The following is a 26346-nucleotide window of genomic DNA, read 5'->3' as shown; positions in this document are numbered from 1 at the left end:
TTACACTGACCAAAAAATATCATCAGCTATCCAGGTGTCAGAAGTCAGAGTTAACCATTCCTCTATGTCTTCTGTAGAATTACATGTTGATAACCTGTCCATGCGAAAAGCTGTTCAAAAGAAAGCACATTTGAAAGACAAAATATTCCTGACATACTGTACAGTAAATGGTAAAAAGTAGCAGAGGTCTTAGTAAACTATAATATTATCCAGAAATCCTTTATAAAGTTGTAAAAAGATTTCACTAGCTGCCAGAAAATATGGAGAAAATGTCATGTCCAAAAGAAATGTTTTCACTTGTATTACTTTTTCTTAATCTGTTAATAGAGAGAATAACATCCATCCATTATCCAACCCGCTATATCCTAACTTACAGGGTCACGGGGGTCTGCTGGAGCCAATCCCAGCCAACACAGGGCGCAAGGCAGGAAACAAACTCCAGGCAGAGCGCCAGCCCACCGCAGGGCATGCACACACACACGGGACAATTTAGAATCGCCAATGTACCTAACCTGCATGTCTTTGGACAGTGGGAGGAAACCCACACAGACACGGGGAGAACATGCAAACTCCACGCAGGGAGGACCCGGGAAGCGAACCCGGGTCTCCTAACTGCGAGGCAGCAGCGCTACCCACTGCGCCACCGTGCCACCTGAGAGAATAACACTATGTACAGTATAGTAAATAAAGCATTAGCTTAAAATAAAATATTTTTGTTACAATATGGCATGACGGCATTGTGGTTAATGCTTCTATATCACAGTTGCAAAGCCCTGGATTCATATCCTGTATGTCTTCACTTTACATTTATTCCATGTAAAACATTCATACATTTTCTGAACCTGCCTTAGCCTGCATCAAGATCTTGGAGTGCCAGAACCCCTCCCAACATCACTGCATAAAAATAAGGGGCTAATGAGAAACTTTTCTGTCCTCCCTTAAGTCGGCTAGTCCTCTCTAGGAATTCAACTAGCCAATATCCCTTGTCAGGGATGCCAGGGGCCATGACCCGGCCGGGACGCCAGGAGGTACCGGAAGAGGGTGAGAGCCCTGCCTGGATCACGTGGGGTTTGCCTTCCGGGTTGCTTTGGGGGCCACGGGTCAAGGGCATGGAAGCCTTTCCCTGTAGGCGCCCGTGGTCACCGCCAGGAGGCGCCCCGATTTCTTGGAGACTTGTTGCCCCAGCACTTCCACCACACCAGGAAGTGCTGGGGGGAAGATTTATGACGGTGCCCGGAGAGCAGCCAGAAGGACAGCTAGCACTTCCGCCACGCTGGGGCGTGGCCAACGGAGGAATGCCGGGAACACCTGGGGCTCATCCGGGTCCTCTATAAAAGGGGCCGTCTCCATTCATTCGAGGCTAGAGTCGGGTGGAAGGAGGACGAGGCAAGAGGAGCTGTGGAGGCGGCCCGAAGACAAGGCATTGTGGCCAGGACTGTGTTTGGGGGTTTGTGCACGTGACTGGGTCTGTGTGACCTATGAACTGGGGTCTTTGTGACCATAATTATAATTGTATATAGTGTAAATAAACGTGTGGTGGTTAAAGAACAACATGTCCGCCTGTCTGTGTCCGGGCCAAGTTCACACCCTTTATTGAAGAATATACGCCTCAGAAGAGGATCAGGGGCAATTATAATTTAGATTATAATTTGTTCACTCATTATGAACATATCAATCCATACCTTGTTCAACTAACAAAATTCTGATCGAAGTTCAATCGAAATTACTAACAAACCATAATTTAGACAGGGAGATTATTTATTATTGATGGAATTTTTATTTAAACTCTTCAAGTACATGCACCGAATTATTTTATTCATTCGTGAAGGTGAACAGATATGATGTATGTTGCTCACGACTGGATGTTTCAAAAAATTGCGTGGGCAACTTGACCCAGCACCTTTTTAGTGTATTACATACAGCTAAATTATTAAGAAATCATTGAAAAGATGATTTAGAATTTCTACAAATCACAACTCTGCATTGATATCAGAATGGAAAGCCAGAGTTGTCTGTGTCTAACAGTTTGTAAGAGGGGACATTGTGCTATCATTCCTTTATAAAGTTTTGGCAGGTAGTTGGTGGGACAGAATTCTTGACTTGTTTCTTTGGGTACTGCTTGAAAACATTATGGACTGAAGCATTAAAAATTTTATGGTAGAACATCTTAGAGGAAAAATTGCCCACTGTTGTCTGGGCATTCAATGTAAGTTTTGTCTCATGAGGATATAATAATATATAATAATAATTGGCTGAAGCTTGTTGTTGCTGTAGCTATGTGTAAAGTAATTTGTCCATTCTGGGCTTAAAAAGTGTAAAGTGGCTGTGCCCGGGAAGCCAAATTCTTTCACAGTACAATTACTTTATACACACCCTTCAACTATAGTACAGAGTAGAATTAGTTCATTCTGCATTCTTGAGTTAATCCTGATTATTCCAAATTGTTTTTTATCACATGTCCACTAGCACCAAGTTAGGAAACTGAATCAGCTTTGATTCCATGACATGTCTTATTGTGGAACCAACTCTGTGTAGAATCCTGTTGTGTATGTAGACCTGTCAACACATCATCAAGGCCACGGTGCCAAATTATTTCTGCCTGCATCAAATAAGCAACATTTGTTTTTATACTCTGCCTTTCTATAGTTTTAGTAGTAGAGGTTGTTGTAGTTGTATTTATGGTGCAAGTGGCAGAAAATTAAAACAAGCAGCGAGCGCACAATTAGAATCGATACACACAAAAACCACATCAGTGGCAGTATTGACAGGCAGCACACACAAAAATGGAGTTGAGCATATCGAAAAGGTAGGTACAAGTTTAAAACAAAAATAGAATACTGGTTGATGGAAAGAAATGTCAATCTCTTCCGAGTGAAATTGATGATGTAACAATACAATACATTGTATGTGTCTATTACTACTGTCCCATCTTTGATTTTGCGTGTGCCACCTGTTAACACTGCCATCATTCTTATTTTATGAGCATCACCCAACAATGCTGCCACACCTCTGATTTTGCACTTGCCTCATTTTGGGGCCACTGAATGTATTCATATTTACACGTTGTGAACCCGGCCCGGACACAGACAGGCGGACATGTTGTTATCAAACCACCACACGTTTATTTTCAATATATACAATAATGATATGGTCACAAAGACCCCAGTCCATTGGTCACTCAGACCCCAGTCACGTGCACAATTACTCCAATTACACACAGTCCTGGCCACAATGCCTTTTCTTCGGGCCGCCTCCACAGCTCTCCTGAGCTTCGTCCTTCCACCTCCCGACTCCAGCCTCGAATGATGGGAGACGGCCCCTTTTATAGAGTCCCCGGATGAGCCCCAGGTGTTCCCGGCATTCCTCTTCTGGCCACGTCCCAGCGTGGCGGAAGTGCCGGTTGTCCTCCCGGCAGCTCTCTGGGCGCCGTCCTAATTCTTCCCCCCAGCACTTCCTCGCAGTGACCACGGGCCCCTACAGGGTGGAGCTTCCATGCCCCGTACCCGTGGGCCCCAAAACAACCAGGAAGGCGACCCCCACGTGATCCAGGGTGGGCACAGACCCACATCCGGTCCCTCATGATGTCCCGGCCGGGTCATGGCCCCTGGCATCCCTGACAACGTGTACAGAATCCTTTGAAATTATTACTTGCGTGACTAACCTTCTGCTTACCTCTGTTCTTTCACAGTTACATCACATTTGGGATTTAAAGGCTTGTGCCTTTCCACCATACTTCCTGACATGAAGATATCAAGCCAGTACTCAAAAGATTACCAGCCTGTGTGCTATTTAGATATGTGAGAATTAGTTATTTGCATTTGTTTTGTTTATACAATACAATGCTCCCTTTCAAGTTCAAGTTTATTGTCATGTGTACACAGTACTATGAGATTCTTACTTGTATGTCTCCCACAGATTAGAGAAAACAGACAATGAGTACAACATTATGAATTAAATTCTCCATTGGACAATTAATCTGTATAGTTTGTTTAGTCAAGTAATATAAAATACATTATCAGTGCAAGCAGCTGTTGTGTAGCTTTATCACCAGTGGGTAAAAACTATTTCTGAACATATAAGTATGAGGGCTAATGGTCTTAAACCGATTGCCAGAATGGAGGTGGGATAAAAGTGACTATACAAGTGGTTCTGAATAATATAGCTTACTTTGTGTGGTGGACAGCCGGGTCCCATGCCCAGCAGGAACGCCCCTGCTGCATCTGTTCCGGGGGAGCAACCATGGGCAGCTCAATACCTCCCCCGGGACGCTTGGTGGCAGCCTCCCTGGCGGACGGTGATTCCTCAGCCTGTCGCATGGCTCCATGGGAGATGGAGTCCTCCACAGCCTGGTTGGGGGCTCGGATGGCCGCTAGGGGGAGCTGCATGGAGTCAGCAGCCCGGCTGGACGAATCTTCAGCCCCACCCGGAAGTGCAATTAGGACCAGGTGGTCAAGCACCTGGAACGCTTCCGGGTGGGCTATAAAAAGGGCCAGCCGCCACCACTCAAGAAGCCAGAGTCGGGAGGAGGAGGACTAAGCTTGAGGAGGAGTAGTGGTAATAGCGAGAAGAGTGTTTTGTTGGGGTTTGTAGTGCTTTATGGACTGTGTATTGCCTGTGGGTCACGGGGAAGACGTGCGCCCACGGGTGAAGAAAATAAAAGTCTTTATTAGTTTTATATGCGTCTCTGTGCCCATCTGTATCGGGTCAGGCACCTATATAGCACCTTGTTACACTTGTTAAAGTAAGTTTTGTTATATATGTCCTGAACAAAATAGTGCTGTGTGACATTAATATTCTGGAATTCACCACCCTCATTTCTGGTCCTGAAGCGACACATGCCATGCCAGAATGTTATGCAGTCAGTGAAAACTGATTCTTCTGTTCACTTTGAAGTTGGTAAGCATAGATATAAACATACAGACGTTCTTTCAGTTTCTGAGTAAGTAAAGCTTTTAGTGAGCCTTCTTAATGATGGCCGATACATTTTATGTTTACTTAAAGCTATCATTTATAGGGACTTCAGGAAATTTAAAGCTGCTAGTTGTCTCCGCAGCATCCCCACCAGTGCTGAAGAGTATACAGCGTGCCTCCTGCTTCCTGAATTCTATGACCAGCTCTTTAGTTTTGCTGATATTAAGAGAGATTATTGATGTGCTACCATTTTCTCAGAAAGCATGTCTCATCTCTGTGAGCGATCTCATTATTGTTGGACATTGGGCCTTTGAGGTGTGGTCAACATTAAAGTTATAGGTGAAACTAAAGCTGTGTCAGTCATATATGAGCAAGAAATACAGCAATGGGCTCAACAAAATACCCTTCGGGATGTGTATCTTGAGGATCAACATTGTGGGGTTTGCCAATTTGATGGTCCAGGCTTTGGTCCCAGAAAACTTGGTTGTTAGTCCTCATGGAGAAATATTGATAAATACTGACATGCAGTCTAAAAGTATTCTGTCATTTCTGTCTCTGGTGACTCTTCCTAAGACGTCAGCAGACAGATTGGGAGAGCATTGTGAGGGGGGGGAGCATTTTTGTTTATGAGGTCGCTGGAAAGGGGTGTGTGGCATTCCTGATATCTATGCAAAAGGATGAATGTCCAAGTCTTTAGAGTCCTGGTGTTTTTTGTTTTGTGAGACATGGATGCTATGCAGTGACCTGAGATGAAGGCTTGACTTCTTTGGTACTGTCTCGTCGGAGAATCCTTGGGTACCGCTGGTTTGACTTTGTATCAAATGAGCAATTGCTCAAGGAGTCCCAATTGAGACACATTACCTGCATTGTGAGAGAGCATCAGTTATGGCACTACGGCCATGTGTTCGGCTCGCAGGATCCTCATTGTTGAGGACTTGAGTGGCTGGACCAGGCCAAGGGGATACCCACATAATACCTGGATGTGGCAGATAGATGGTCATTTCTGGAGGGTGTGACTAGACTGCATATTTCCCTTGGGGGTTGCCAACCAGGATTCTGAGCTGTTTTGTCATGTGGTGTGTGTGGCAGCACTCTGTACCAGTGCATGCTCCCCAACCTGACCTGACCAGGCCTTACCTGACCTGTCCTGCTGTGTGAAGAGGGCATGAACTTTGAGGAATACTGCATCCTATGTTTTGGGTATAAGCAAACTATATGTGAGTCAGACTATCTGAAATATTATTTTAATAATTATTTTTCATGGACTAGCGTGTCAAAGCAGTGCCACTGGTTAATAATCAGTAAGACAGGTCACTTTTACATTCTTTAGTACCAGGATAATTGCTGTTAATTACCTAGCTGAGGTAGCTGAGGCTAGTTTGTCTATTGCAGGGGAAGACTGAGAGTGACTGGCACAGCAGCAAGAATTCCCCTTCCCAAATGCTAAGAGGCAGCATAGTATTACTCCTTATAGAGATTGGGCATGCAAGGATAGCAGGAGTTGCTACTGGGAGTTCACGTCTAATGTATATTGATTTACATACGGCTGTCACAACTCTGGAGATGATACATGTGGTTGGCCAGAACTGACACTAAGTTGAGTTTCAAAGTGATCCTCATCACCAGAACACCGTTGAGACAGGACCGGATTTGAAATGTATTTAAATTAGCACAATAGTACACTGTTTTGTGTACTAAAACACTATGTTTGGTTTAATTTTTTTCCTTTGTGATTAACTTTTTTTATTAAATAAAGACTAATTGACAGGATATATCAATAAACAGAAATGGCATATATTTGGTTTAATTTTGTCAATAAATGTTCCTCTCTTTGAATTATTCAGGTTATTCTGGGAGTGGATGGCTCCCTTCTATCACAAAGTTCAAACCCTGGTAAAATAACAGGTATGAGACTATTTAACCTGTGAATACATAACATTTGTTGTAAAAAAAAAAAAAAAAAATTAAAACAGATGTTCTAAGCCTTGTTTTCCTTGTGACCCAATTTTGCCCTTTGCATGTATCCGCAACCTGTAGTTACTGTGGAAGAGCGAACAATCATCTTGCCGTTCCCCCAATGTCATCCCATAATTCCCCCCTTAGAGAATCATCACCAAATTTCCTCCTTTCTCCTTGAAGAGGTTTGCTTCAGCTATGCAACTGACAACCCACCGCAAGGCCTTCCGCAAACAATTTGCGACCCTTTCTCATTCTTACAGTTGTAAATCACGACTCAGTCTGACCAATTAGAGATGTCTTGCGACCCAATCCACAGTTAAAGAAGCACTGTATCAGAATACTTATGCAAATGAATGTATGAGCTTACTTTCAAAATCATCTAGTTTATATTATTATTTTTGAAAACAGATACAGTATGTATAAAATATAGTTGTGATAATTGCTCAGTTTTGCTTGTCCATTTGTCTTTTCCTGTACTTTCAGGGGAAAAAACACCTCTGGAGTGAGTATCAGTTTATTGTATGGCATTGTCATACACAACATTCTGTACCTTCATAATGATCCAGTTTAGAATTGACAAATGGCTGTATTAGCATGTCTTTATGAAGACCTTTTTAAGTAAAGTGAATATATACTTGGGAGACACTTAGACCTTAGTGAAAAGTGGTTCATGCACTCCTTAAGAAAAACAGTACCCCAGATTACTCCCTGCCGGGTGAAGGACCTGAAGCCCAATTACATGATGGAAGTAGCCTACACCTCCAATTGTATGGTTGTGTATAACTTTTTTTTTTGCGCTCTGAGTGTATGATTTGCAATTGCAGCAAAAGTGATCAGCTGACCTTTGCAATGTGCTTCACTGTTAGTGCCACTGTTCCTTTCATGTCAGCCATTCCACTTGTTGTGAAAAGGACCTAAATCCCAATTATCTTTGCAAGGTATTCTGCACCTCCATTTCTTCGGCTGAGTTACGTGTTTCACACCATAAGGTCTCGATTAAGACCAAGGCTAAGGTTCAGGGCCCTGTATCTATCTATCTATCTATCTATCTATCGAGCAGCTCAAAACCACATGTCATGGGACAACGGCAGTGTACTAACCACTCTCTCTTTGTTGCGACAGGAAAGACGAGAAAACGACATCTTGAATTCACCTAAAGATCCTAGCCTACTTCTGGCTGCACCTCCCGGTGTGGCTGCGTTCCTGCCTAGACGGGTTTGTTAGGCCGTGCAGCTCCCCCTGGCGGTGGCCACGGAGCCCAACAGGAATGAACTCCGGTGTTCCAAAATATTGGCCCTGATGCAATCCAGGGGGGCTGCCACCAAGTGTTCCTGTGGGATGTAGTGTGCATCCCATGGCTACTCCCCCGGATCCAGTATCAAAGGGGCATCCCGACCGGGCATGAGTCCCGGCCATCTGCCACACTCTCTATCTATCTATCTATCTATCTATCATATAGTGCCTTTCAGTTCTATCTATCTATCTATCTATCTATCTATCTATCTATCTATCTATCTATCTATCTATCTATCTATCTATCTATCTATCTATCTATCTATCGCCAGATAAAATGAATGTTTTTCTGATTTTACTAATAATCAAAAGTGCCTCTGTACACTACATCAGTTTTCAAACCTGCTATATCCAGCTAAAGATGTTAAGATCTTTAGTCTATCCCGAGAGCATTGAGGTTAAGACCTAACCTTAGGCCATGCTTATTCATAAATATTACTTTTGACTTGTCAGTTAACCTAACATGCATTTTGTTAGGACCTGGTGGGAAAACCAGAGTGTCTTGACAGGAATTCCACATAAGCATACTGAGAATACACTAGGTCCATAAAGAGAGTGACTGGGAAGGGATTCTAGAGTTGTGAAGCAGCCGCACTAACTGCCGCACTATCCACACTGGAATATGTTATTTAAAATGAAGAATAGTAGATATATTTACTTTTGATAACATTCCATCGGTCATCTTCATTTTCCTTGGTTCTTTCCTGAATTGTCACATCAGACCTGTCTTTCTGTGTAAAATCTTCTTTTGCCTATCGGAAACAGTAAGAAAAAAAATGTCATTTTAATGACATGCATTGCTACCAGTTTGTAAAAAAATTCAGCATTACCAAGTTAATAATTGTTTTAAAACAAAGTCTTACAGACCTTACTCCTCCTCCTGGAACTGAAGATCGTCCAGGCATTCAACAAGGAATGGGTCTTGAAGACACTAAAAAGGGCAAGCCAGGATCATGGCATGTATAAGAAGCCCTGATTTAGATGTTTTTCATGTTGTGAGTGTAATATCTGCACTTGTTTGATGTTGTCAGTGCAAAAGGATTTCATAGCAACAGTTGCAAGTTGGCTTCTCATCATAGGCTAATTCGTGACATTAAATAAAGCTCTGGCTTAATTTACAGTAGTTTTGTTAATTCTGACCCTTGTTCATTTAGTTTATACAAAATGGCCCTACCATTTGTGTTTTCAAACTCAACAGTGAATGTCCGTCACACTCCATTGACCCTCAACATTCTGCTACAGTGTAGTGTGCGGCCTAATGAGAGACCTTAAACCATAAGGTTACTGGTTCAGTTCTTACTGTATCTCTAAGCCCATATGGGACACTGAGCAAGTCACTTAACCAGTCTGTACTGCAACTATGAAAGAAAACAAATATATAACAAGTATATACAGTATCTAAATAGCCTTTCTCTTTATCTGCATATGTGAAGGGCCTTGAGAAGGTGCTTGGCACAGAAAGAAACTATACATAATAAAGGTTGTTTGTTCATACTTGAAAATACTAGCACCCTGAAAATGAAAGAGAATTAGGCAGTTCTTACAAAGGAGATAAGACATTTCTGAAACATTTAAGATTTACCTCCATATTGTCAATGTTTTCCAGTAGCAGAGGCAATTGGTCATCAACCGACTCTAACAGATGTTCTTGAGCCCTCGGTGGTGAATTAGATACTTGGTTAGTTTCTGTAAATACAGAAAGCATGTGCCCAGCTGCAACAAAAAGGATATATTCATAATTTATACCATAAAGCAACCTTCAGCAATTATGGTTGGAAGAATTCCTTACATTTAGATAACATTTCATCAACTTCATCCCGTAAAAGTCCGGCTGTTGGTCGTTGGGAAGGATCGACTATTAAGCCCAATTTAATAATTCTTTTTGTATCCTTGTGGCAGTCTTCAGGGATTTCAAAGAGTGGTGGGCTGCAGTTAGCAACCTAGAAATTAAGACAATCAATCAGTCAGTTCTTGATTTAAAGTACAGTGGAACCTCGGTTTACGAGTAACTTGGTTTACGAGTGTTTTGCAAGACGAGCAAAAATTTTTAATAAATTTTGACTTGATAAACGAGCGATGTCTTGCAATACGAGTAGTATGGATACACTTTGTCTGCTGAGCGTCATGTGATCACAACTGAGCTGATGGTGGTTCTCTCTCTCTCTCTCTCTCTCTCTCTCCTTATCTCGCTCGCTCGCTCATCGCGTCTTTTTCTCTCTCTCCTTATCTCGCCGCGCCCAGTGCGTCTTTTTCTCTCTCTCTCCTTATCTTGCTCGCCCAGCGTTTCTCTCTATTTACAGCGCTTCTCTCTCTCTTCTTATCTCGCTCGCCCAGCCTCTCTCTGTTTACTACAGCATTGTGACTGTGTGTGTGCGCTGTGAAGTGCGAGTCCTCATCTTGCTCCCCAAAACACGAAGCTGAGTCTCAGTACATACTTTAACACCAGCTGAATAAACACCAGTTTATTCAGTATGAAACAGCAACAGCGCTGTTATTTATTGCAGCGGGATCTTTATAATGTTCCTTGATCTTTTTGGATGCGCTTATACGGCGAACTGCTACAGCGCTGGGAGACTGCGATTGCTTTGGGACACTCTTCAGCGTGTCGTCCCGTTGGGTGGAATTCCACATGAGTTTAGAAACTCACACCAGCCATGATTTTTTTTAAAGGTATATTGCAGGTTAATTTGTATTATGTATTTTACTTTATATTTTGTATTAACCCTTTTTATATGAATAGTTTTGGGTTGTGGAACGAATCATCTGAATTTCCATTATTTCTTATGGGGAAATTCGCTTTGATATACGAGTGTTTTGGATTGCGAGCACGTTTCCGGAACGAATTATGCTTGCAAACCGAGGTTCCACTGTATATAGTAACTTTCACAGAGTGCCCTAGTGAGAGGTTTTTATGAAATATACAAGTACAATTCATAGCAATGTTACATAATATAAAACAAAAGAAATTATTCAGTCAAAAAGAATCTTCATAGTCACTGAGGTGCGCCTGTAAAGGTTGTATTCTTGTTTAAGTTTCATTTGCTGGAAAGATTTTTTTTTTATAATAGTTACAAAAATGAAAAAAGATGATGTGTTAAAACAAAACATACAAATAGAGGAAAGATACTATACACAAATGGAGAGAAAACACCACTACATTAAAAGAGGAACTGCAATGTACAATTTATGGTGCCACAATATGTGCATTCCCTAACAAAAAATCTTAGACCAAAGCTGCAAGAGTGAAACTTTTATCCAAATTAGTTGAGATGTCAAAACTGTGCCTATGGTCATAGGTGATACTGTGTTTGGTCTCTACAAAACTTTATGTGCAGTGAAGGTGTCCTCCTATCAGCCCCAGCACACTCCTGCTGCTTGATGGGAATTGTGGCCTCCACTGCAAGTCTGCTCTGGTTCTGGGTGGCCCTTCTCAAATTACAACACTTCTGCCTTACAATCCATATAGCATACGAGGGGTGGCAGAAAAGTAATGAGACTGATTTTTTATTTACCAAAGTTTTTAATATTTTTCAAACATCAATGTTATCCCCTTCAAAGTAGTTCCCTTGGGCAGCTACACACCGATGGAGACGTTGTTCCCACTGTTGGTAGCAGCGCTGGAAGTCTTCAACCAGTATGGTCTTCAGCATGTCCGTTACACTCTTTTGGATGTTTTCTAAAGTCCCGAAATGACGTCCTTTGAGGACATTTTTCAGTTTAGGAAAAAGGAAAAATTCACACGGACTGAGGTCAGGTGAACAAGGGGGCTGGGGAACCACAGGAATGCCTTTTGAGGTCAAAAATTCTGTTATGGAGAGGGCAGTTTTTCAGCACCATTTTGGCACAGACCTTTCGCATGTGCAAATGTTCAGTCAAAATCTGATGAACAGTAAATCTGTTCGAATTTAATTGTCCACTCAACATTCTTAATGTTAGACGACGGTCTGATCTCACAAGAGTGTTCACACGTTCGATGTTTTCATTGGTTTTCGAAGTTGAAGGCCTCCCTGAACGGTGTTCATCTTCAACGTGTTTTCTGTCTTCCAAAAATGATTTGTGCCAGCGAAAAACTTGAGCTCGGGATAAAGAATGTTCCCCATAGGCCTGTTTTAACTTTTCAAACGTCACACTTGCCGTTTAATGGCACAACGTTGCTCCAAATTCCGCTGTTCCATTTTGCGTGACGCACAACCAAAAACACAACTTCGCCAATAGCAGTCACAAAAATCACGTAGTTAACGGAAGGAGTTGAAACTCGCACTGAGCTATGGGAGGGTACTGGTACACGGGCTCTATCAAGGACAACAGCGCAGCGTTGCCAGATCACTTGCAGGGTTGCCAGTCTCATTACTTTTCTGCCACACCTCGTATATTTTAAGTTGGACCAAAATCAATGCACATGTAAAATTTTGTGAAAATTGAATTAACCATTTTTTTGTATGATTGGACAACAGACAAACAAAACAAAACAGATATCCAAGCAGCTTGCAATTTTACTTATATTTAACTGTTTCAGGTGTCGATTAAGCTTATCCTATCTTGATTTGGACAGATTCATTACAAGGCACAAAATTTAAACCTAATAACATTTTATCATTCAAAAGAACCTTTTGGTTATTTTTGTAAGTGTCTGCTAAATTTAATAACTATGCAATTCTTGACAGTGACGGTCCAAGATTCATTTTCATTTATCTGCATTTTTTCTGCATGCACTTGTCAAGCATGTTTTTGTCAACATGCTTTACTTGTGGCACTAATATTGCATTTTCATCTACAATTCATCCATTTTCTTAAGCCAACTCATTCCTATGTAAGGAGGGAAGGAGATGAAGCCATCGTTGGCAACATCTCACACAAGGGGCAAGTTCATAACAGAGGACTCATACACGCATACCTGCAGTCATTCACATTAAGATAATTTCAGATTGAAGCTCAAACTCCTCGAGACATGAGGTAGCAGTGCTTACCACTGCACCACTGTATGGTCCTTTTCATCTTTTTGCTAGAGTTAAAAATTTGACTTTCATCATTCAAGGTTAGCACCATTCAAAATCAGGTCAGGGAGCATAGACTGCTACAGCATGTTGCCTCACCCACCACATGGCAAAACAGCTCGGGATCCTGTTTGGCAAGCCCCAAGGCAGACACGTGGTCCAGTCCCACCCTCCGGAAATTACCCTTTTATACCCGCCACATCCAGGTGTTATTTTGGCGTCCTCTTAGCCTAGTTCAGCTACTCGGGTCCTCAATAATGAGGATTTTGCGAGGGATTGTGCCACATGGCCATAGTGCATAAACTGACGCTCCCTCACAATGCAGGTAATGTGCCTCATTCGGGGCTCCATGAGCAACCGTTCATTTGACACAAACTCAATCCAGTGCTACCCAAAGATTCTCTGAAGAGACACAGAAGGAGTCCAATCTTCGTCTCAGGTCACTGGATAGCTTCCATGTCTCGCAACCATATAGCTAAACAAGAAGCACCAGGTCTCTAAATTGAACCTTCTTCCTTTTGCATAGATATCGGGAGCGCCACACACCCCTTTCCGGCGGCCTCATGAGCCCCCATGCTCTCCCAACCCATCTACTGACTTCATAGGAAGAGTCACCAGAGACATTAGAACAATTTAGAACAATTTAGAACAATTAGAACAATCTAGACGAGAACAGGCCATTCAGCCCAACAAAGCTCGCCAGTCCTATCCACTTGTTTCCTCCAAGAAAACATCAAGTCGAGTTTTGAAAGTCCCTAACGTCTTACTGTCTACCACACTACTTGGTAACTTATTCCAAGTGTCTATCGTTCTTTGTGTAAAGAAAAACTTCCTAATGTTTGTGCGAAATTTACCCTTAACAAGTTTCCAACTGTGTCCCCGTGTTCTTGATGAGCTCATTTTAAAATACAAGTCTCGATCCACTGTACTAATTCCCTTCATAATTTTAAACACTTCAATCATGTCACCTCTTAATCTTCTTTTGCTTAAACTGTAAAGGCCCAGCTCTTTTAATCTTTCCTCATAATTCAACCCCTGTAGACCTGGAATCAGCCTAGTCGCTCTTCTCTGGACCTTTTCTAGTGCTGCTATGTCCTTTTTGTAGCCTGGAGACCAAAACTGCACACAGTACTCAAGATGAGGCCTCACCAGTGCATTATAAAGGTTGAGCATAACCTCCTTGGACTTGTACTCCACAGATCGTGCTATATAACCTAACATTCTGTTAGCCTTCTTAATGGCTTCTGAACACTGTTTGGAAGTTGATAGCTTGGAGTCCACTATGACTCCTAAATCCTTCTCATAAGGTGTACTCTCGATTTTTCGACCGCCCATTGTGTATTCAAACCTAATATTTTTACTTCCTATGTGTAATACTTTACATTTACTGACATTAAATTTCATCTGCCACAAATCTGCCCAAGCCTGTATGCTATCCAAGTCCTTCTGTAATGATATAACGGATTCCAAATTATCTGCTAATCCACCTATCTTGGTATCATCTGCAAACTTAACCAGCTTGTTACTTATATTCCTATCTAAATCATTTATATATATTAAAAATAGCAGCGCCCTAGCACTGACCCCTGTGGAACACCACTCTTAACATCAGCCAGTTCTGATGAGGTTCCTCGCACCATCACCCTCTGCTTCCTGTGTCTGAGCCAATTCTGCACCCATCTAAAAACATCACCCTGAATTCCCACTTCTTTTAACTTGATGCCCAACCTCTCATGTGGCACCTTATCAAATGCTTTCTGAAAGTCCAGATAAATAATATCATAAGCTCCACTTTGATCGTATCCTTTTGTTGCCTCCTCATAGAATTCCAACATGTTAGTAAAACACGACCTCCCCTTCTGAACCCATGCTGACTGTTCAGAATAACTCCTGTCCTTGTCATGTGTTGCTCAATCTTATCCTTAATAATTCCTTCCATTAATTTTCCTGTGATGCTTGTTGCTTACTGGCCTATAGTTGCTTGGATCTGCCCTGTCACCCTTTTTATATAATGGGATGATATTTGCCATTTTCCAGTCCTTTGGAATCTCTCCAGTGCACAGTGACTTCCTAAAAATATGTGTCAAGGGTTTATATATGTACTCACTAGCCTCCTTAAGAACACGAGGATAAATATTATCTGGGCCTGGTGATTTGTTTGATTTCATCTTATTTAATCTGAGCAGCACTTCTCCCTCTACAATTTCCAAATCCCTCAGTACCTCCTTAGTAGTTGTGTTTACCTCTGGCAGGTTATCCACTTGCTCACTTGTAAACACCTCAGAAAAATGTAAGTTTAGGGCATCTGCTATTTCATTGTCTGTATCTTTTAATTCCCTTTACTATTCCTGATGAACTTGACCTCCTCCTTAACTGTTCTTTTACTACTAAAATACTGAAAGAATCTCTTGGGGTCTTTCCCTTATCTGCTATATTCCTCTCCAACTGTCTTTTAGCCTCTCTGATCTCCTTCTTAATGGTTGCCCTCATGTTCTCATACGCTACGGTTCTCTTTGCAGTCATTAGTCTTATATGCCTTATACAGCAGTTTTTCCTTTGCAACTTCTTTTTAAATCTTTATTAATCCATCGTGGAGATTTTTTAGTTTCCTATTACTTCCAAATTTAGGTATGTATCTGTCCTGCATTACATGTAAAACATTTTAAACCTGTTCCACTGCTCCTCGACTGTCTCCACATTTAAAAGCTTATCCCAGTCTATCCTACTTAGACTTTGTCGCATCTGCTCAAAATTAGCCCTACTAAAGTTCAACTTAACAATTTTAGTCTTTGCATCTGTACTCTTACAAAATACTGAGAATTGTATTACATTATGGTCACTTGACCCTAGTGGTTCAATCACCTCTACACCCTCAATTCTATCCTGATTATTACAGAATACTAAATCCAGACAGGCTTCACCCCTTGTTGGTGCTTTAACATGCTGTGTTAAAAAACAGTCGCCGATTACTTCTAAAAACTCCTGCTCTTGTGCTCCTCCATCTGTAAGGTTATCCCAGTTAATATTTGGATAATTAAAGTCCCCCATGACTATAATATCCCCCTGTAAACTTGCCTTTTGATATTACTAAAAAGATGTGTGTTGAAATTACTGTCTGAATTGGGTGGTCTATAACACACTCCTAAAATGAGACCTTTTTCCCTAATATTTTCCAGGCGAAGCCACATGTCCTCACTAAGATGGGGCTCATCATCCAACTGAAGATGACTTACATTTAATTCCTGTTTGGCATAAACAGCAACCCCACCTCCTTTTCTGTTCTGTCTATCCTTCCTAAAAAATGTGTATCCCTCTATGTTACACTCATCCCCATCTTTGTTATTTAGCCAGGTTTCCGTTAATGTCACTGCTGAGGTAAGTAAACCTCTCAATGACGAGGTCGACATTCTCTCCACACACTGCTGATGGCTGTGCCCAAGAAGTCATTAAAGTCCTGATCTTTGATTTTTATCAGGACACTCGCAAGCCCAGACACTCAGACTCCTCATTTAGTCTCTCAAGAGCCCTGATCAGAGCCTCCATGAAGATCACAGCCACGTCAGCAAAGTCAAGATCAGTGAATCTTTCTTCGCCAACAGATGTCCCACAGCTGCTGGACCCCACAACCTCGCCCAACACCCAGTCCATGCAAACATTGAATAGAATAGGAGCAAAACCATACTCCTGAGGAACCCCAGAATCAACTGTAAAAAATGCAGTGGTTAAGCTTCCACGCTGCACAGCACTCACAGTACCAGAGTACAAGCCGTCCATGATATCCAGCAACTTTGAAGTGATCCTGCGAAGTCTCAGAATTTCCCATAGGGAAGCTCGATTAATTGAGTTGAACGCTTTATGAAAATCAACAAAGGCTGCAAAGAAACTCTGCCGATATTCACGTTTGCACTCCATGAGAACCCTCAGTGCCAGGATACAGTCGACAGTAGACTTCTTAGGCATAAAACCAGACTGCTGCAGTTGCTGGTAGGTGAGCAAGTAATCACGGATCCAACAGGGGAGGACTCTAGCAAGGACCTTACCCTTAAAGTTTGTTAGGAAACACAAAAACAAGATGTGATTGTTGATCCAAATTACTTACCACAATATCCAAGACAGGGCATCTGGAATATTTATTTTTCCATGGATGTCTGCCATTGAGCATGTGTAGCAGTGTACAAGTCGCACTCCACACGTCCGCCTTTTCGTTGTGTCCTGCGCACCTTGCAACCTCTGGAGCCATATGTGTCTGTGTTCTTCCTTGTGTCTTTCCTTATAGTGAAAACAATATTCAACATGTAAGAACAGCACCAAGATATTTTAATGATCTAAATATCGAAAAATGCATGGTAGCTGTTAGTGCTGCTGCTTAATAAATCCGGTTGTCTTTGAGAAGTTTATATATCCTTTTCTTGCCGGTGTGAATTTTTCTCCATGGGTTCTGGTTTTTGTCCCCCATCAAACACACCTGTTTAAGTTGATTTTCTCTTGTATGAGTTTGCATGTGTGTCTGTATGAGTGAACATTGCAATGTGCTGGCACTCCATTGAGACTTGTCTTGACCTCAGTTTTACAGCTTCTCCAAAATGGATTGTGTGGACTTAAGAATGTTATTTTGTTACACTGAAACTTTCAAAATGAGCGCATATTACGAAAAATTAAAGAGAGGAGGTTGTTGAAATATCAGAATTTGTAACCATTATTGCCCAACTATTTATTCATTTTCTTAACCAACTTAGTCCATTTGGGGCAACCAGAGCCCATTTTGCTAGCTTCATCTACAGAGTGATCTCCATTTATTACACAGCATACCGAGTCGCACTGGGCCAAATTACTGTGATCAGTTAAACCTAATAAGCTTGACTTTGGGATAAAAACATTGGCATTTATTTTGAAGAAGGCTCGCTGAAAACAGACATCACACCATTGATGACTGAGCAAAAAACTGAAACAGAATGTCTGAAGATAAGAGGCGGCCAGTATAAAAAACAAATTTCAATACTTTTAAAAAGTCAGCATAGGAATTTGTAAAAGACATACAAACCATGATTCAGTGAATATATTAACCATTAAAAATAAAATTAACTTTATAAACATGAAATAAGAAAGAAATGTATATTATATAAATTTATATATATCCACCTTAGTAAAAGGATGAGTGTCTGTGTATATGTGTATCTGTGTGTCCATCTGGTTGTTATGTCTCTGTCATTCCAACAGAAGAACAGTAGTAAAGCATTTTATTCTGCACATTTTTGAAATATGCCATCTGTTGGAATGACAACAGCAATGCACGTTATTCCTACATACATTACCTAATATGTTTCAACAGAAGTTACACTGCAAACATTAATGGTGAGGTCTACATTGATTAGTTAGATTTCAACCTATATATATATATATATATATATATATATATATATATATATATATATATATATATATATATATATATATATATATATATAGTGATCCCTCGCTATATCACGCTTCGACTTTCGCGGCTTCACTCTATCGCGATTTTTTTCTCATACACGCTTACATCACTACGCATGCGCTTTTTGAGAACTTTTATCTAACCCCTACGATGGCTCCTAAACGTGCTGCTTTTTCTAAGCCTTCTGACAATAAAACTAAGCGCCAGAGGAAGATGCTTACTATCCAGGAGAAGATGAAACTCTTGGATATGATCAAAGATGGCAATACCCTACAAAAGCCTCCTCACGCATATGAAAAGACAGCGCCAGCAACTGCCTATCAAGATGTTCTTCAGCCGCGCACCCAGACACCTACTGCCTACTCTTAGTACTCCTTCAGCGGAAGAAGACAACGACGCACCTGCTGAAGATACTGCACCACCTGAAGACTCTCCTACTGAGGTCGTGCCTTCATAGGTTAGTGGTTGTGTGTAAGAACTGAGTGTGTGTGTGTGTGTGTGAAATTAAATGTACAGTACAATAATCTACTATATAAAAGTGGTTGGGATTGTCCTACCGTCCCGTGAGTGCAAAGCGTAGCGGTATTCCGCTTATCACAGACTTACTACTTGCAGCTTGCAGTATGAAGTGACGCGATGTTAGCAGAGTTCTGGTGCTGTCATCGTCCCCTTGCTTTTGTGCGCGATGCGCTGGAAAAATAGACAAAATTATATCTCTGGAAATAATTAATGTTGATGGAGTACAAGTAGCTCACCGCGTAGTAAATATCAGGGGAGATGGTGCTTGCTTATTCTCATCTATAGCTTATTTAGTGTAAGAAACTCCATCTTTAGCGGTACAGATTCGGGCTGACATTGTACAACTTTGGACAGGCACTCGAGGGGATAAAAACGTACGTTTTCGGGAGATGTTATGAATGGGCACTTTGATGTTCTCATTCCCTACACTTACTGTACATGCCTGATGTACACATGGAGCGCACACAAATTGAGGATAAATGTCGGTCGCCTTAAAAGGCAGGTGAGCCTAGTAATAATATGATATTTGTAACGTCTAATATGTCTTATTTTGTCTAATATATTGGGTAATACGAGTGTAATGGTGACTAAAGGGTGTTATTTCATATCTATAGGGCTCTAATAATGTTAAAAAAACGTATTTAGAAGGTCATAAACAGGTTTTCTATACTCTATAACTGCGAAAATATTTGATTTATAAATAAAGAATCCTACTTTGCGAAAATTCATTTATCACGATAGAGTCTGGAACGCATTAACCGTGATAAACGAGGGTTCACTGTATATATATATATATATATACCCGGCCAATACCCCCAGGCCGCTAGATGAAGCCCTCCTTGCAGCATGGAGGTGCCCCAAATGCCAGCAGGGAATTATGGACAACAAAGTTTTTATGCACAGCCCTGCTGGCTACTATGGGGACCACCAGGAGTTGCTGCAGTGAGGCACAAGGACATCTATTTTCCCTACACCCCAGAACTACATCCCAGTCACATGGACAGAAGGAATGACGTGCTTCTGGGATGAAAAAGAAGAGTTTTTGATCTGACTCGGAGGTGCTAAGAAGTCACATGGACTGAGGGTTCAGAAGCACTTACGGGTCACGGACTATAAATGACTCTGGGAAATCCAAGACAAACGAGCTGAGATGGGTGGTAGGGTGGCAACGCATCTGGGAGAGAGGAGGATTATTGATTATTGTTATTTTGTTTATTATTTATGAGAATTGTGGAGAGGAGCGTGCTTTGTGCACTTATTTATAATAATAAATATTATTATTGGACTTTTACCTGGTGTCTGACGTATAGTCTGAGGGTTCAAGGGGACGACAAAGCCCTAAATTGTCACAATATATATATATATATATATATACACTCACCTAAAGGATTATTAGGAACACCTGTTCAATTTCTCATTAATGCAATTATCTAATCAACCAATCACATGGCAGTTGCTTCAATGCATTTAGGGGTGTGGTCCTGGTCAAGACAATCTCCTGAACTCCAAACTGAATGTCAGAATGGGAAAGAAAGGGGATTTAAGCAATTTTGAGCGTGGCATGGTTGTTGGTGCCAGACGGGCCGGTCTGAGTATTTCACAATCTGCTCAGTTACTGGGATTTTCACGCACAACCATTTCTAGGGTTTACAAAGAATGGTGTGAAAAGGAAAAACATCCAGTATGCGGCAGTCCTGTGGGCGAAAAATGCCTTGTTGATGCTAGAGGTCAGAGGAGAATGGGCCGACTAATTCAAGCTGATAGAAGAGCAACTTTGACTGAAATAACCACTGTTACAACCGAGGTATGCAGCAAAGCTTTTGTGAAGCCACAACACGCACAACCTTGAGGCGGATGGGCTACAACAGCAGAAGACCCCACCGGGTACCACTCATCTCCACTACAAATAGGAAAAAGAGGCTACAATTTGCACTAGCTCACCAAAATTGGACAGTTGAAGACTGGAAAAATGTTGCCTGGTCTGATGAGTCTCGATTTCTGTTGAGACATTCAAATGGTGGAGTCAGAATTTGGTGTAAACAGAATGAGAACATGGATCCATCATGCCTTGTTACCACTGTGCAGGCTGGTGGTGATGGTGTAATGGTGTGGGGGATGTTTTCTTGGCACACTTTAGGCCCCTTAGTGCCAATTGGGCATTGTTTAAATGCCACAGGCTACCTGAGCATTGTTTCTGACCATGTCCATCCCTTCATGACCACCATGTACCCATCCTCTGATGGCTACTTCCAGCAGGATAAGGCACCATGTCACAAAGCTCGAATCATTTCAAATTGGTTTCTTGAACATGACAATGAGTTCACTGTGCTAAAATGGCCCACACAGTCACCAGATCTCAACCCAATAGAGCATCTTTGGGATGTGGTGGAACGGAGCCGTGCCCTGGATGTGCATCCCACAAATCTCCATCAACTGCAAGATGCTATCCTATCAATATGGGCCAACATTTCTAAAGAATGCTTTCAGCACCTTGTTGAATCAATGCCACGTAGAATTAAGGCAGTTCTGAAGGTGAAAGGGGGTCAAACACCGTATTAGTATGGTGTTCCTAATAATCCTTTAGGTGAGTGTATATATATATATACACTCAATACTATTACACGATCTGCCTACTTCCACCTACGTAATATCAACCGCTCCGCCCTCTCTCACCCCTCACTCTGCTGCAGTTCTTGTTCATAGCCTTGTCACCTCTCGCCTTGACTATTGTAACTCTCTTCTTTATGGTCTCCCTCAAAAAACTCTTCACAAACTTCAATTAGTCCAGAACTCAGCCGCCCGTATTATCACGAGATCTCCTTCTACTCACCACATCACTCCTGTTCTGCATCAACTTCACTGGCTCCCTGTCAAGTTCCGCATCGATTTTAAAATCCTTCTGCTAACCTTTAAAGCTATTCATGATTTAGCCCCCCCATACCTGTCTAACCTTCTCCACATCGTCACCCCTTCCCGTACTCTTAGATCATCCTCCTCAATTAAATTGACTGTTCCTTCCGCTCGTCTTTCCACAATGGGGAACAGAGCTTTCAGTCGTTCTGCCCCCCGACTTTGGAATGCACTGCCTCCTGAGATTAGAAACATTAATTCATTTTCTCTGTTTAAGTCTTCAGTTAAAACTCATCTTTTTAAACTTGCCTTCTCTATGTAAACACTGTACTGTATTGTGTGTTGGGTGTTGTGTAAAGTGTACGGTGTCCTTGAGTGTTTGAAAGGCGCCTATAAATAAAATGTATTATTATTATTATTATTATTATACCTAGTGTGTGTGTATGTATATAAGATATTTTAAATATAAATATTGACCAAATGAATAATATTTAATAGATTTATTTAATACATATATTTAATCAATGTCATATATATATATAAAATTCCTTCATATGGTAAAGTCTTAGGACTAAACCAGAAACTTTTCCTGAAATCTTTTAGTAAAACAACTGACCAGCACTTCACTGTATTAAAATAAAAATTGATTCTGGGCTCCAATCATGTGCTGAATCATGTTCACATACCTGATTTTTCCAAATTGTACAACATGTTTTTGTTTAGCCAGCACTAGCAATTTCATTTTAAAAAAGGTCTAATGCCATCAATCCTCTGACACCTAGTCTCACGGGGACAGCCATGATTATCAAAAGAGAATACAGACCAGGGGACAACTCATTAACTATGACCACAGAGCTTCTTCCTAAAACACAGATCCAAGTTCCTCCAGTCCGTGCACTTAAAACCACCGGGGTTTCAGTAAGAGAGCAAAAGATACTGAACAAAAGACTTGACGCTGAGAGAAAATAAAAGCTGAAATTGCTCTTAAGTAACACAGAGTAACTTTAACGATACAATTTTTATAATTGTAGCCACCACTGCAACAGAATACACAGACACAAGGATCACTTCAGCTGATTTGAGTAGTGCTTCTGTCTGCTGTGATGTCTTTCTGTCATATGTTATAATGACAGCAAGTCAAGTTTAGATTAGCCTTAGGGTCTATGGACATTCTATGTATTAAAACTCTGCTGCTATAATCTAGCTTGGCAGGTCTGTGTTTCCAATTAATCAGCAATATTAACTTCCTTTAGTTATTTGTTTAGAATTGCCGTCAGAATGTGCATGCAATCTACTCTTCTGAAGTGTTGTGGAAGTCAGGCTTACCTTTTGAAATTATATCATGTCCAATTTGAACCTTTTCAGCAAAAGAAAAATCACAAAGGAAAAGTCTTTCTGTCGTCTCAGAAAGAAGGATGTTGTCGGCTAGAGAAACACAATAAAATGGAATAATGAGCATTTCTTTGGACTGAACCAATGAGTGCAGTTAAATCATATATTGACTAGGAGATCAAGTTTTCTGTGCCTTTTGCCGGACACACCATTAAAACACATTACAATGACATGGGATGATTTTGCTCTTGCAAAGCAAATGCAAATGTAAACACTTTAATTCAGGTTATGGTAAATTAATATCAAAACTTACCTTTGATATCATTATGAATTATGCGTTGCTTATGTAAATACTCCAAGGCATCCAAAATCATTTTAAAATATTCGAGTGCCTTTTTTTCTGGAAGAAATCCTTCAATTGTTATTAGGTCACTCAGAGAGCCACCTGTAGAGAATTTCAGAAAAACAGGGCAGGAGTGATCATTTGATCATATATTGACTTGCTCAAAAACACTAAAAATGACAAATTAGAAAGATGATTGTGTGTTTGTGTGTACTGTATGTATTGTGACCAATATTGGGGGGTGGCAGTACCCCAAACCTCAGGCACAATTGCACAGACATGATTTCCAGTACAGAACCTTTACAAGGTTTCTTTCTTCATTACTTCATGTTAAAATAAACTTCTCCTAAACCTTTTCCCCTCCAGCCCTCCCAGCAAGTTTTATCCTTCCTTCACACCCAACACCAGCTCACCCGTGTAAAAACAGAGCAGTCCCCTTTATACCGGACCAGGGAGTACTTCCAGTGCCACCACGGTGCATCCAGGAAGCACATCCAGGTCAGTTGCATCCTCAATGAACTGTGGACAGCATCTCTTACTCGCTCTCTCTGGCATCTTCCATGAAACCCAGCAGGACTACCCATGGGAACTACAACTCCCATGCAGCCCTGTCGGTGTGAACATGGAAGATCCACCAAGCAGTTGTTGCCACCTATTGTGCTGATGAAACACATGGCCTTGGAGACAAAGTTATTCCACCCTTCCATTATCAAGGGCTCCTGGCCAGGAAAGACACCATTCATCCTAGCTGGGAGGCCAACCATTCCATGCCTTCTATAATATTTATTTATCTATTTATGCATTTATTTATTTAAAGAGCTTTTGTAAAAAAAACCAAATATGCCTCTGGGGACAAATACAATTCTAAGTATCTAATTGGTTCATTTTCTACAGTATAAAAAATAATTCAGAGGACCTTTAGCTAATACTTAGATAAATGTCTGGTTGCAATGTTAACAGTTCAATTTCTGTTAAACTGTCTGAATTACAAACATTACTTAATATGTTTAGCTGACACAATCATAATAATTACTTCAAGATACAATTGAAAGTAATTTAAACTTTTTAATAAATTCATTGATAACAACATTTGACATTGTGTCAACTTAATCAGGTTGGCTGAGAGATGTGATTTTCTCTCCACCTTTATTTTGAAATGAACCTTCCATTTTTCCCTACTAGGTTTTTATTGGGAGTTTTTCCTTGTCTTCTCAGAGAGTCAAGGCTGGGGGGCTGTCAAAAGGCAGGGCCTGTTAAAGCCCATTGTGGCACTTCCTTTGTGATTTTGGGCTATACAAAAATAAACTGTATTGTATTGTATTGTAAATGAGATGTTTAGGTTCCCGTCCACTTAACATGTCTGTAAAGGTTCACGGTACGTCACCTGCCTGCTGCACAACATTGTCTGTGGTGTAGAAATACTCTCTTAAAGTGAATTGCATTACTTTATTTAAAAACATATCCTTCTGATCAAAATATTAGGTTGACACAAATTCACTAATTACAGTATTTGAAAATGCCATAATAAAATTCTACATGTTCTCCTCCTTTCATATTAATTTTTTAAAGCAATTTTAAAAAACATTTCCTTGAGCCGCTAAAGATGTAGATAGTTTTGCATTACGTTACCTAAATGTAACAACTGTTAACAACTAAAATAGACAGATGGAAAATCTATGCAAAATTGATCATGTACAGTCATATGAAAAAGTTTGGGAACCCCTCTTAATTCTTTGGATTTTTTTTATCGTTGGCTGAGCTTTCAAAGTAGCAACTTCCTTGTACTATCTGACATGCCTTATGGAAACAGTAGGATTTCAGCAGTGACATTAAGTTTAATGGGTTAACAGAAAATATGCAATATGCATCATGACAAAATTAGACAGGTGCATAAATTTAGGCACCTCAACAGAGATATGACATCAATACTTAGTTGAGCCTCCTTTTTTAAATCTAACTCTAGACGCCTCCTATAGCCTCTGATGAGTGTCTGGATTCTGGATGGAGGTATTTCTGACTATTCTTCCATACAAAATCTCTCCGGTTCAGTTCAATTTGATGGCTGCTGAGCATGGACAGCCTGCTTCAAATCATCCCATAGATTTTCGATGATATTCAAGTCAGGGGACTGTGACGGCCATTCCAGAACATTGTACTTCTCCCTCTGCATGAATGTCTTTGTAAATTTTGAACTGTTTTTTGGGTCATTGTCTTGTTGGAATATCCAACTCCTGCATAACTTCAACTTTGTTACTGATGCTTGAACATTATCTTGAAGAGTTTGTTGATACTGGGTTGAATTTATCTGACCCTCGACTTTAACAAGGGCCCCAGTCCTTGAACTAGCTACACAGCCCCACAGCATGATGGAACCTCCACCCTCCATGCAAAATGCTTTTTGTTATGACCAAATAACTCAATTTCTGTCTCTTCAGTCCAAAGCACTTTGTTCTAAAATGAATCTGGCTTGTCTAAATGAGCACTGGCATACAACAAGTGACTCTGTTTGTGGCGTGAGTGCAGAAAGGGCTTCTTTCTCATCACCCTGCCATACAGATGTTCTTTGTGCAAATTGTGCTGAATTGTAGACTGATGGACAGATATACCATCTGCAGTGAGATGTTCTTGCAGGTCTTTGGAGGTGATCTGTGTGTTGTCTGTAACCATTCTCAAAATCCTGCCTATATGCTGCTCCTGTATTTTTCTTGGCC

At 40.9% G+C, this 26346-nt stretch overlaps 1 protein-coding gene across 1 annotated transcript; it reads right to left on the bottom strand.

The window, feature by feature from the left end:
- On the bottom strand, window positions 1-24378 carry LOC120530674 (mitogen-activated protein kinase kinase kinase 14-like). Its single transcript, XM_039755095.1, has 8 exons — window positions 24216-24378; window positions 23606-23737; window positions 23287-23385; window positions 17257-17426; window positions 9953-10103; window positions 9746-9876; window positions 8822-8915; window positions 1-110 (listed from the first exon to the last, which is right to left on the bottom strand). The coding sequence occupies exons 1-8, from the start codon at window positions 24376-24378 to the stop codon at window positions 1-3; spliced, it is 1050 nt and encodes a 349-aa protein (XP_039611029.1).
- Window positions 24379-26346: the final 1968 nt, after the last annotated feature.

Source organism: Polypterus senegalus, chromosome 6, assembly GCF_016835505.1.
Source record: "Polypterus senegalus isolate Bchr_013 chromosome 6, ASM1683550v1, whole genome shotgun sequence".
Taxonomy (NCBI): domain Eukaryota; kingdom Metazoa; phylum Chordata; class Cladistia; order Polypteriformes; family Polypteridae; genus Polypterus; species Polypterus senegalus.
This window is presented reverse-complemented; position numbering and strand designations above follow the sequence as displayed.

Excerpts from the sequence above, each read along its gene's own strand:
- LOC120530674 (XM_039755095.1), bottom strand. The coding sequence starts at position 24,378 with ATGAATGGTGTCTTTCCTGGCCAGGAGCCCTTGATAATGGAAGGGTGG. Across the intron at positions 9,877-9,952 it reads TGATGAAATGTTATCTAAAT|CTGGGCACATGCTTTCTGTA; the intron begins GTAAGGAATTCT and ends TTTTTGTTGCAG. Across the intron at positions 8,916-9,745 it reads AAAACATTGACAATATGGAG|GCAAAAGAAGATTTTACACA; the intron begins GTAAATCTTAAA and ends TGTTTCCGATAG.